General features: G+C 45.4%; 1 protein-coding gene across 3 annotated transcripts in view; it reads right to left on the reverse strand.

The window, feature by feature from the left end:
* The window catches only part of mtss1 (MTSS I-BAR domain containing 1), a 197,926-nt gene that overhangs the window by 18,677 nt on the left and 165,875 nt on the right, over positions 1–13,374 (reverse strand). For 2 of the 3 annotated variants that reach the window (XM_060836592.1, XM_060836591.1), the window contains exons 10-12: positions 12,839–12,965; positions 5,865–5,984; positions 213–386 (exon numbers count right to left, since the gene is read on the reverse strand). In XM_060836592.1, the coding sequence (XP_060692575.1) occupies positions 213–386; positions 5,865–5,984; positions 12,839–12,965 (421 nt within the window). The remainder of the gene's footprint in view (positions 1–212; positions 387–5,864; positions 5,985–12,838; positions 12,966–13,374) is intronic. The other variant, XM_060836593.1, reaches the window with a different exon arrangement.

A 13,374-nucleotide genomic window follows, 5' to 3' on the forward strand; every position in this document is an offset into this window, starting at 1 on the left:
CATCAGACTGTTTCAACAAGGGCAGAATATCTCTCCAATGGTCTATATTTTTTCCCTCAACCAGAAAGAAGCACACTTTGTCATTATCACATTGCTGATTGTGTGATCTTGTTGTGCATATGGACTGCTATGTTTCCTACATCACAACAAGATCACACTTGTGTTTGAACGCACTATAGAAATGAAAGTCTTTATCTTTCACTGGGGGTTACCTTGTACGCAACAGGCCCTCCTGTAGACTGCGCTCTCTCCATGGCTTGTGTATACACACCAGCTTCCAGCGGTGTCTGGGCTCCATTCTCTCCAACCATTTGATAAGAAGCTGCTTCCTTCGGCTGGAGGCAGTTAGTCTGCAGCTGCTCCATCGGTGCTAATTTTGCCCAGTCCTGGTTTAAGACAAGACCAAGACTATAATTATTATAGGATTTCAGAGATACTACATTCTGGATACTTTTATAAGCAAATGATTTTAAAAATGCACTCCTGTGGAATATTCAACAGTTATGGCACATCTTAACTAGCTTTACTGGATAAGGTTACAGTGTGCTTCAGGATAGAGGGCTAAAAGACACAACATCATACTGTCTGCTCACTGATGTGTTTGGTGTCCAGGAGCTGGAGAGGTTGTTTATGTACACCATGCAGTATCTGGTAACTGAGATTGTACATTACTGAATAAGAATAATTTGAACTATCACCAGGGGTTCTCCAGGGTTGGTGAACAGTTATCAGCAAGTAATAAGAAGCAATTACATAATCCAACAGCCTTGATCATCACATCTCCTAAAGAAGTTTTATACACTGGCTTAACCGGCTCATTTACTATCACCAGATGGACCTCCCCCCTCCAGTACTGTACCCCCGTGTTCTTCAGTGACACACCTGTCCCCACCAGTACTGTATCCCAAAGTTAGACACTGACAGACCTGTCCCCACCAGTACTGTATCCCAGTGTTATACAGGGACACACCTGTCCCCACCAGTACTGTATCCCAGTGTTATACAGGGACACACCTGTCCCCACCAGTACTGTATCCCAGTGTTATACAGGGACACACCGGCCCCCATCAGTACTGTACCCCAGTGTTATACAGGGACACACCTGTCCCCACCAGTACTGTACCCCAGTGTTATACAGTGACAGACCTGTCCCCACCAGTACTGTACCCCAATGTTACACAGTGACAGAACTGTCCCCACCAGTACTGTACCCCAGTGTTATACAGGGACATACTTGTCCCCATCAGTACTGTACCCCAGTGTTATACAGGGACACACCTGTACCCACCAGTACTGTACCCCAGTGTTATACAGTGACAGACCTGTCCCCTCCAGTACTGTACCCCAGTGTTATACAGGGACACACCTGTACCAACCAGTACTGTACCCCAGTGTTATACAGTGACACACCTGTCTCCACCAGTACTGTACCCCAGTGTTATACAGGGACAGACCTGTCCCCACCAGTACTGGACCCCAGTGTTATACAGGGACACACCTGTACCCACCAGTACTGTACCCCAGTGTTATACAGTGACACACCTGTCCCCATCAGTACTGTACCCCAGTGTTATACAGTGACAGACCTGTCCCCACCAGTACTGTACCCCAATGTTACACAGTGACAGAACTGTCCCCACCAGTACTGTACCCCAGTGTTATACAGGGACATACTTGTCCCCATCAGTACTGTACCCCAGTGTTATACAGGGACACACCTGTACCCACCAGTACTGTACCCCAGTGTTATACAGTGACAGACCTGTCCCCTCCAGTACTGTACCCCAGTGTTATACAGGGACACACCTGTACCAACCAGTACTGTACCCCAGTGTTATACAGTGACACACCTGTCTCCACCAGTACTGTACCCCAGTGTTATACAGGGACAGACCTGTCCCCACCCAGTACTGGACCCCAGTGTTATACAGTGACACACCTGTCCCCATCAGTACTGTACCCCAGTGTTATACAGGGACAGACCTTTCCCCACCAGTACCATATCCCACTGTTATACAGGGACACACCTGTACCCACAAGTACTGTACCCAGGTGTTATACAGCGACAGACCTGCCCCCAGTAGTACCATATACCAGTGTTATCTAGCGACAGACCTTTCCCCACCAGTACTGTACCCCAGTGTTACACAGGGACAGACCTGTCCTCACCCGTATCGTACCCCAGTATTATACAATGGTAGACCTGTCCCTACCAGTACCGTACCACAGTGTTATACAGTGACACACCTGTCCCTACCAGTACTGTACCCCAGTGTTACACAGGGACAGATCTGTCCCCACCAGTACTGTACCCCAGTGTTATACAGTGACACACCTGTCCCTACCAGTACTGTAACTCAGTGTTATACACTGACAGACCTGCCCTAGTTGTACTGTACCCCAGTGTTATACAGTGACAGACCTGTCCCCACCAGTACTGTACCCCAGTGTTACACAGTGACTGACCTGTCCCCACCAGTACTGTACCCCAGTGTTATACAGTGACACACCTGCCCCCACCAGTACTGTACCCCAGTGTTATACAGTGACACACCTGTCCCCACCAGTACTGTACCCCAGTGTTATACAGTGACACACCTGTCCCCACCAGTACTGTACCCCAGTGTTATACAGTGACACACCTGTCCCCACTAGTACTGTATCCCAGTGTTATACAGTGACAGACCTGTCCCCACCAGTACTGTACCCCAGTGTTATACAGTGACACACCTGTCCCCACCAGTACTGTACCCCAGTGTTACACAGTGACTGACCTGTCCCCACCAGTACTGTACCCCAGTGTTATACAGGGACACGCCTGTCCCCACCAGTACTGTACCCCAGTGTTATACAGTGACACACCTGTCCCCACCAGTACTGTACCCCAGTGTTATACAGTGACACACCTGTCCCCACCAGTACTGTACCCCAGTGTTATACAGTGACACACCTGTCCCCACTAGTACTGTATCCCAGTGTTATACAGTGACAGACCTGTCCCCACCAGTACTGTACCCCAGTGTTATACAGTGACACACCTGTCCCCACCAGTACTGTACCCCAGTGTTATTCAATGACAGACCTGTCCCCACCAGTACTGTACCCCAGTGTTATACAGTGACAGACCTGTCCCCACCAGTACTGTACCCCAGTGTTACACAGTGACAGACCTGTCCCGACTAGTACTGTACCCCAGCGTTATACAGGGATAGACCTGTCCCTACCAGTACTGTACCCAGGTGTTATACAGCAACAGACCTGTCCCCACCAGTACTGCATCCCAGTGTTATACAATGACAGATCTGTCCTCACCAGTACTGCACAGCAGTGTAATACAGTGACAGACCTGTCCCCACCAGTACTGAACCCCACTGTTATACAGTGACAGACCTGTCCCCACCAGTACTGTACCCCAGTGTTATACAGTGACAGACCTGTCCCCACCAGTACTGTATCTCAGTATTATCTACAGTGACAGACCCTGTCCCCAGTAGTATGGTACCCCATCATTCCCTGTAATAGAGCAAGCTGCTGTTGTGTGCACTGGACTCAATGAATTCTTTCACATGAGAGAGATGGAGCTGTTCTGGAATGGGTTGAAAGTACATTATGTAGCAGGCAGTGACTGAAAGGATTCAGGATTCTGAGTTCCTTGCTGAGTTCCTATCACCAATGCAGTGCGCAGTGCTAGCTGTAGACATTGAAACAACTGAATGCACAGGCACCAAGTTTCGCAGGTTCTCTCCCACTCAGCCTCTCCATGCAACCATCCATATCCTCATTCACTTCCCCCTCTCACTCACTACTGCCCCAAACCCTATACTCAACCAGGCAGCCCCTCCCCTTTCACATCCTTGCCCATATCCTTCATTCAATGCAACAGAAACAGGGAAGCATATAATCACAGAGTCATACAGCACAGAACTGAGTCTGTACCAACAAGAACTGCTCTCAATCTGCACTAGTCCCTCCTTCCAGTACTAGGCCCCTGGCCTTGAATGTTCTGACATTCCAAGTGTGCATCCAAGTATTTTATAAAGGTTGTGAACTTTCCCACCTCAACTACCCTCCCAGGCAGCACACTCCAAACTCCTACCACCTTCTGGGTGAAAACCGATTTCCTAAAATCCCCCCTAAACTCCCAGATTCTCATCCTGAACCCATGTCCCCTTGGAATTGACTTTCAACTAAGGGAAACAGCTGTTTTCGATTTGCCCTGTCCATGCCCCACATAATCTTATTCACCTCAAATTAAGCCCCTCTCAACCCTCTCCTCCCAAAAGAAATCAACCTGAGCTTATCCAGCCTCTCTTCATCACTGAAATGCTCCATTGGAGTGAGTCTCCTCTCCATCGTCCAGTACAATCACATCCTTCCCACAGTGTGGGGACCAGAACTGCACACAGTGCTCCAGCTGAGGCCGAAGGTCTATACAGCTCCAACAAAATCTCAATGCTCTTATAATCTATACTCCAACGGACAAAGTTAAGTTCCCTGTACTCCTTAACTACCCCATTAACCTAGCTGTTCTTCAGGGATTTGTAGACAAGCACTCCAGGATCTCTCTGCTCCTGTGACCTTCCTCATGTCCTGCATGTATCCAGTACTCTCATCTTGCACTTTATAAGTAACACACTTTTCAGCGTTAAATTTAATCTGCCATTGATCTGCCCACCTGACCAATCTGTCTATATCCCACTGTAACCTAAGACCTTCTTTCTCACTGTCAACCACCTGGTCAATCTTCACGTGATCTGCAAACTTTCCATCCCCTCTGGACATTTTCTTCTATATCATTTATATATGTCATAAACAATAAGGGACCCAGCCAGCATTGATCCCTGTGGTGAGCCACTACACACCTGTCTCCAGCTGCATAAACTGTCTTCTACCATCAGACAGTCTCCTGTCGCCAAGCCAATTGCTGAATTCCCTGGATCTTGTTAGCTTTTACCTTCTTTATCAGTCCCTCATGTGGAACCTTGTCAAAACCTTTGCTGAAATCCAAATAAACTACACGAACTGCACCACCTCAGCTACACACTCGGTCACCTCCTCGAATTTATGAGGCATGACCGCCCTCTGATCTCCAGCATCTGCAGTCCTCACTTTCGCCCTCGGACAAGCCATGCTGACTATCTGACAAAACCTTGCATCTCCAAGTAGAGATTAATAATTTTCTCCAAGAGTTTCCCTATCACTAATGTGAGACCCAATAGCCTGTAACTCCACAGTCTGTCGCTATCACCCTTTTTGAAAAGGGGAATCACATTACTTGCCCTCTGCCAAGTCCCCTTTGGCCAAAGAGTTAAAAAAAAGACAGAAATAAAATGGGAGACATCGACACAAAAGAAATTCCACTGTAGGAAGATAATGAGACACATTCCTGAAAGGTGGGCTGCTAAAATTGGTAAATGACCATTAATTAATCTGTCCCAGTTGATCAAATCAAACTAGAGCAGTTAGCAGCTCTACCTCAGTCACCATCAGTAATAAAAGGCCCAGTATCTTGTGCTGCCTCACAGCTTCTAGCCAAGTCCCTTTGTCCCATGGAATCTTAATCCTTAAATCGCTACTCTCTGAACATACTTTCTTCCACCCCAGTAGATTTCCTGCACCCCAAGCTCCCACTCATTGCTGATCCTCCCACTGGAAGGCACATTGCTTTCCTAAACTGAAAGGGAATAAAATTCATCCAGACATGATGCAGTTAAACACTCCACTCACTCCACTGCCTTTCCCAACATACACTGCAGCTCCACAGTTACACAGCTTGGGTGGCAGTCACAGCTTCCCATGCGTTATTCTGACCCTCCCTCAGGACCCAGCACTCTCAAACCTGGCTTGGAACAGGCTGTTATCACCTTGCTGGCTGCTGTCCACAGGCCGGTCTTGTAGCCAGAGCAGAGAGAGGTGGGAGAACTGCATTCACTCACCGACCTCCAGGTTTCGGAGGCCTCGGAGGATGCTGAACTGGTGGATTTCTGCAGGTTAAGCCAATAATTAAAGCAAAACAAAAAGTAAAGAGAAAGATAAAGAGAGAAATAAAGGAGAGAGGAAGTAGAGATTAGAAATCATGATCTTAAACATCAATCAGAAGTGGCTGGTCCAACTCATCTCAACATTGCAATATCCAACAGGTTTAACCCAGAGTGAACTCGCATTCACTCTACACAACTCAGCACAAAGCGTATACACACAGCCAGTCATTTCACTGAGTTAGTTGGGATCTTCTGCTGGAGTGAAACTGTAAAATTGAACCTTCACAGTGCCATCACTGTTTGGCAGCGTATAATTACAGAGTGATCTGTTTATGCTATAAATGAAGGCATGAAGCTCTGAGAAGAGTGGACACCAGGAAGTAAGATTTTATGGGCAGGTAGTTAGAACAAACATTACATTTTATTATTGAGTCAGAGTCATACAGCCCACAGACAGACCCTTTGATCCAATTGGTCCTCGCTGACCAAGACTCACTTGTCAGCGTTTGGATCATATCCCAGTAAATCTTTCCTATTCATGTTCTTATCCAAATGCCTGTTAAAAGTTGTCACTGTACCCACATCCACCATTTCCTCTGGCAATTCATTCTACATAAGAACCACTCGGTGTAAAAATGTTGCCCCTCCTGTCCTTTTCAAATCTTTCTCCTTTCACCTTAAAAATATGCCCCCTAATTTTGAACTCCCCCACTCTAAGGAATGACATTTGCTATTGTACTTTTCTATGCCAAGGATTTTATAAATCTCAATAAAGTCACTCTTCAACCTCCTATACTCCAATAAAAAAAAGTCCCAGTCTATCTTTATGATTCAAACTTTGAACTCTCTCCAACTTAATAATATTTTTCCTATAGAATGGCGACCAGAACCGGACAGGGTTCTCCAGAGAGACCTCACAACGTCCTGTACAACCTCAACATGAAATCCCAACTCGTAGACTGAGCAAATGTGCTAAATGGCTCCTTAACCATGCTGTCTGCATGTGACACAAATTTCAAAGTATTATATACCTGAACCCCTAAGTCTCTCTGTTCTACAACATTTTCCAGGGAGAAAGTGAGATGAGAGTCAAAACGTGTGGTGTTGGAGAATCACAGCAGGTCAGGCAGCATCCGAGGAGCAGGAGAGTCAATGTTTAGGGCATAAGCCCTTCATCAGGAATGTTGTGGTGGGGTGTGGGGAGAAGGGGGCTGACAGATAAATAGGAGGGTGGGGTGGGGATGCAGGGGTGGGGGGGGGGGGGGGGAAGTAGCTGAGAAGGCAATAGGTAGATGCAAGTGGAGGGGTGATGGGGTTAGATCAGCGGGGAGAGTGGATGGATAGGTGGGATGGAAGATGGACAGGTAGGGCAGTGCCGAGTTGAAGGGTTGGATCTAGGATGAGGTGGGGAGGGGAGATGAGAAAACTGATGAAGTTGATGTTGATGTCATGTGGTTGGAGGGTCCCAAGGTGGAAGATGAAACCTTCTTCCTCCAGATGTTGGGTGGCTTGGATTTGATGGTGGAGGCGGCACAGGACTTGCATGCCCTTGGTGGAATGGGAGGGTCAGTTGAGGTGGTCGGCAATAGGGCGGTGGGGTTGTTTGGTGCGTGTGTTCCATCATCCAGGGCCCTTCCTTTAAGCCCTGCCTTTGTTTTTTTAATAAATAACGGGAGTTCAGAGACAATATATACCTGTTAGTGTGAAGGGCAAGACTGGTAGATGTAGGGAACATGAGATGACAAGAGATACTGAGGCTCTGGTCAAGAGGAGGTATGTGTCAGGTATGGATGACTGGGAGAGTGAATCACTGTAGGAGTATGGGGTGTAGGAACACACTTAAGAGGGGAATCAGGAGGGACAAAACGGGACATGAGATAGCTTTGGTAGTTAAGGTTAAGGAGAACCCAAAGACGTTTTTCAAGTAAATTAAAGGCAAATGAGTAACTAGGGAGAGAATAGGCCCTTAAAGATCACCATGGCCATTGATGTGTGGAATCACAACAGATGGTTGAAATACTAAATTAATATTTTGCCTCAGTATGTACTTTGGAAAAAGGCACAGAAGCTAGGAAACTGGGAGAAATAAATAGTGATGTCGTTAAAAAAAAGTCCATCTTACAAAAGAGGAAGTGCTGAAGTTTTAAAACACAAGAACGTAGACAAATCTCTGGGACCCGATCACATGTATCCCAGAACTTTGTGGGAAGCTCGAGAAGAAATTGCAGGGCCCCTTGCCGAGACATTTGTATCATCAACAGCACGGCTGCCATCCATTCTTCCAGCATCTCAATGAATGATGCGCCACTATTTAAGAAAGGCTCCAAGGAATGCCAGGGAACTGTAGACTGGTAAGCCTGATGCCAGTGGTGGTTAAGCTGTTGGTGAGGATTCTGAGAGATAGAATCTACATGCATTTGGAAAGGCAAGGCATGATTAGGGATAGTCAGCATGGTTTTGTGCGTGGCAAATCATGTCTCTCAAACTTTATTGAATTTTTTGAAGAGATGACCAAGGAGATAGATGAAGGCAGGGTGGCACACCTTGCCGATATGGACTTTAGCAAGGCCTTCGACAAGATTCTACATGGTAGACTGGTTAGTAAGATTAGATCTCATGAGATCCAGGGACAGCTAGCCAAGTGAACAGAAAATTGGTTTGATGGTAGAAGCCAGAGGGTGGTGGTGGACAGTAATAGTTGGGATTGGAGGTCTGTGACCAGTGGAGTGCCAAAAGCACCGGTACTGGGTCCATGGTGTTTTGTAATTCATATAAATGATTTGAATGAGAATATAAGAGACACGGTAAGTTTGCCAATGACATGAAAATTGGTGGTGTAGTGAACAGTGAAGGTTATCTCAGAGAACAATCGTCACCGCATTAAAGGAAGAATGTGGAAGCTTTGGAAAGGGTTCAGAGGAGAATTACTAGGATGTTGCCTGGTATGGGGAGGAAAAGTCTTACGAGGAAAGGCGGAGAGACCTGAGGATGTTTTAATTAGAGAAGGAGGTTGAGAGGTGACTTAATTGAAACATACAGGATAATCAGAGGGTTAGATCAGGTAGACAGTGAGAGCCTTTTTCCTCAGATAGCGACGGCGAGCACGAGGGGGGCATAGCTTTAAAGTGAGGAGGGATAGATATAGGACAGATGTCAGAGGTAGTTTCTTAACTCAGAGAGCAGTAAGGGTATGGAATGCACTGCCTGCAACAGTTGTAGACTCACCAACTTTACGGGCATTTAAATGGTCATTGGATAGGCATATGGATGAAAATGGAATAGTGCAGGTTAGATGGCCTTCAGATTGGTTTCACAGGGCGGCACAACATCGAGGGCCGAACAGCCTGTACTGCGCTGGAATGTTGTACGTTCTATATGTCAGTACATTGAGTATAACAGTTGGGAGGTCATGTTGTGACTGTACAGGACACTGGTTAGGCCACTTTTGGAATACTCTGTGCAGTTTTGATCTCCCTGCGACAGGAAGGATGTTGTGAAACTTGAAAAGGTTCAGAAAAGATTTATAAAAATGTTGCCAGGTTTGGAGGGTTTGAGCTACAGGGAGAGGCTGAACAGGCTGGGTCTCTTTCCCTTGGAGCGTCGGAGGCTGAGGGGTGACCTTGTAGAGGTTTATAAAATGATGAGGGGCATGGATAGCTGAATAGATAAGGTCTTTTTTTTCCAGGGTAGGGAGTCTAAAACTAGAAGCCATAGGTTTAAGGGACCTGGGGGCAACTTTTTCACACAGAGGATGGTACACGTATGGAATGAGCTGCCAGAGGAAGTGATGGAGGCTGGTACAATTACAACATTTAAAAGGCATCTGGATGGATATATGAATAGGAAGGGTTTAGAGGGATATGGGCTGGGTGCTGGCAGGTGGGACTGAATCCATTTAGGATATATGCTCAGCGCAGATGAATTGGAACGAGTCTGTTTCCGTCTTACGATTTTATGACTCTATGACATTTGGACATGTACATGGATAGGAAAGGTTTAGAGAGAGATGGGCCAAATGCTGGCAATTGTGACCAGTTCAGTTTGAGAAACCTGGGTATGTTGAGCTGAAGACTCTGTTTCAGTGCTGTATGACCTTGGAATGTGGTTCAGCTCATTGTACCTCTGCCAACTCCTTGAATTATTTCTTCACCCGTGCTCCAAAATGTTTTACAGTTTCTGTTCCAAATATTTTCCCATTAGATTGGAAGACAGCAAGTGCAACTCCTTTATTTAAGAAGAAAAGAAGCCAAAACAGGAAGTTACAGGCCAGTTGGCTTAATGTCTGTCATAGGGAAAATGTTGAGTCAACATGGTTTTGTGAAAGAGAATGCATGTTTAATCCATGTATCAGAATTCTTTGAGGATCTGGTGGATGTACTGTACTTAGTTTTCCAGAAGGCATTTGATAAAGTGTCATAGCAAAGATTATTGTGGAAAATATAAGCTTATAGTGTAGGCGGCAGCATATTGGTAGGCTAACAGGAAACAAAAGGTAGGCATCATGGGTTTGTTCAGGTTGGTAAGATGTAATATTGTGATCTGCCACAGCCGGAGGCTCATCTGTTTGAAATTTAGACAAATGACATGGATAAATGAGCCAAAGGGATGGTTGCCAAATTTGCTGGTAGCACAAAGATAGGATACAGTAAGCTGTGAAGAGGACAGAGAGACACGACAGAGGGATATAGATTGGCTAAGTGAATTGGCAAAGATCTGGCAAATAAAGCATAATACTGGAAAATGTAACATTGTCCATTTTGATTGGAAGAATAAAAGGCATTTCACCTTCAAAATATAAACAGATTGAGGTGTGGGCACATGAATCGTAAAATGTTAATGTGCATGTACAGCAAATAAATAGGAGAGCTAACAGAATATCATCATTTATTGCAAAGGAAACTGAATACAAAAGTAGGGAGGTTATGTTTCAGTTATACAGGCCCTAGTGAGCCTGCATCAGGAGTACTGTGTACAGTATCAATCACCTGATTTATGGAAGGATGTAAATGCATTAGAGGCTGTTCACAGAAGGTTTCCCAGACTGATACCTGGGATAAATGGGTTATCTTATGCAGAAAGTTTGGAGAAGCTAGGCCAGCATCCACTGGCGTTGAGGAGATTAAGAGGTGACTGAAATATTCTAAGAACTCTGAGGTGATTTTTTTTTCCCTGAGAGTAGCGCATGTTTGGAACACTTTTCCTGAAAAGGTGGCAGGAATAGAGTGCTTGAATATTTTTAAGGTACGGGTGGTTAGATTCTAGTTCAACAAAAGGGGACAGTGAATGAGGAATGGCTGGGAATGCAGATTTGAGGCTGCAATTAGACCGGCCATTACCTTGGTGAATGGGGGAGTAGGTCCGAGGGGACGAATGGCCTATTGCAACTCCTTGTTTGTAAGGTCCAATTAACTTTCATAATGTAATTGGTTTCCCTCAGTTTCTGAATAGATGTCATGTGCTCCAACAATCAACAGTATTAAATCATCCTCATCCTTCTCTCTGTTCATTTGCTGGTCATTCAAATTGATGCCTTCTGATTATCAATGGAAACAGTTTTTGGTGATGTATTCTATTAAAGTCCCTCATCATCGGGAACATCTTCATCAGATTTGCTTGTGATCGTTACTCTGATCAAATGAAACCCACATCGGTGAACTCTCCTCATTCCCACAACCATTCTGAATCCATCACATTCCCAGACAGCATGGTTTCACTCTAGGACAATGCATTCAGGTAGCATCCCAATGACAGACAGTGCATTGAGGCACGGTGGCACAGTGGTTAGCACCGCTGCCTCACAATGCCAGAGACCTAGGTTCAATTCCTGCCTCAGATAACTGCACATTCTCCGTGTCTGCGTGGGTTTCCTCCAGGTACTCCGGTTTCCTCCCACAGTCCAAAAATGTGCGGGTCAGGTGAATTGCCTGTAGTGTTACATGAAGGGGTCTGGGTGGGTTGCTCTTTGGAGAGTTGGTGTGGACTTGTTGGGCCAAAGGGCTGTTTCCACACTGTAAGCAATCTAATCTAACTAGATCCACATTTCCCTGAATTATGGGGCATGCTGCATACTCCAGCAAACCAGAGGAGATGCTCCTTCTCCTTTCCAATGGAGAATTCCGCTGTAGATCACAGGCCAAGCTGGGAAACTCAGCCAAACTTTCGGAACTGAGGAAATAGGATCAGGATTAAGCCATTCTGACCCTCGAGCCTGTTCCACCATTCAATTAGAGGCTGCACCATCTATTCCAACAGTATTTTCCTGCACACTCATTATCCATTGATGTCTTTAATACCTATAAATATGGGTTAATTAAGAAAGGACAGCAGAGATTTGTCAAGAGAAAATTGTGTTTAACTGAATTTGAATTTTTGAAGAGATAACACAGAATGTTGCTAAAGACAAGGCAGCTTGGTGTGGTGGCCTTTCCAAAAACCTCTGCTACAGTACCTCCCAACAAATATACTAGCAAAGCTATAGCTCATGAAATAAAAGGAGCAGCTGCAACATGTCATTGGGTGTGAAATCAACTGAGTGATAGGAAACAGGGAGTAAGGGTAAATGGGATATTTTTCAAATTGGAGGAAGTGGAGATCCCCAAGGGTCAAGTAAGACCATGGCCCCTTGCTCTAGAACTCGCCCTCCACAACCACCCCAAGCCAGCAGAAACTGCTCATGTTTCTATCCTGCTGAGCCTTATAAGAATTGGGCATGTTTCAATCAGATTACCTCTCATGGTTCATGCAAACTAACCCTCCAATGGAACGGAGGTTCCGTGCAATAATAAAGCACCAGGCAGACACCACGACTCAGTGCACTCTAACAGTAAGGCCGGCTTGCAGTCAGATTCCATTCTTACCTGGCTGGTGCCATCAGCTGTCGAAACAGACGGGGGCTGTATATGAAGTGTTTCCATTGATGCCGAGGCTGATTCAAAGTTGGGAATGCTGGGATGTTTCCCTGTACTTTGTGGGTAATGGTATATGCTGAGGGAATGGGAGATAGAATCTGTGTTAGTTTTCTCTTACATCACTTGCTTGATTATTAAAGAAAGAAGTTTCTCAGAGTTCCCTTTTGAACTTATTTATGCACCTTGTATTTACTGCCTCAGGTTCTGCTCTTGACTGAAAATGTAAATAATTTAATCACAAACACTCTATCAAAACACTTCACAGTTTTAAAGATCTTTACCAGATCTACTTTTTAGAGAAAAGAGCCAGCCTGTCAATATTTCCTGCACTCTCCCCATTGCCACAACATCATTTCTATAATATACAGACCAGAGTTAATTTTATATAAAATATATTAGTTCAAGGACCCGTCCACTGTGCAGTGTGTCAGCAACTTACTAAACTTCAGGTGTGAAGGTACCACCAGCAAAGGTCAAATAAGCAG

Source organism: Hemiscyllium ocellatum, chromosome 15 (assembly GCF_020745735.1).
Source record: "Hemiscyllium ocellatum isolate sHemOce1 chromosome 15, sHemOce1.pat.X.cur, whole genome shotgun sequence".
Lineage (NCBI taxonomy): Eukaryota > Metazoa > Chordata > Chondrichthyes > Orectolobiformes > Hemiscylliidae > Hemiscyllium > Hemiscyllium ocellatum.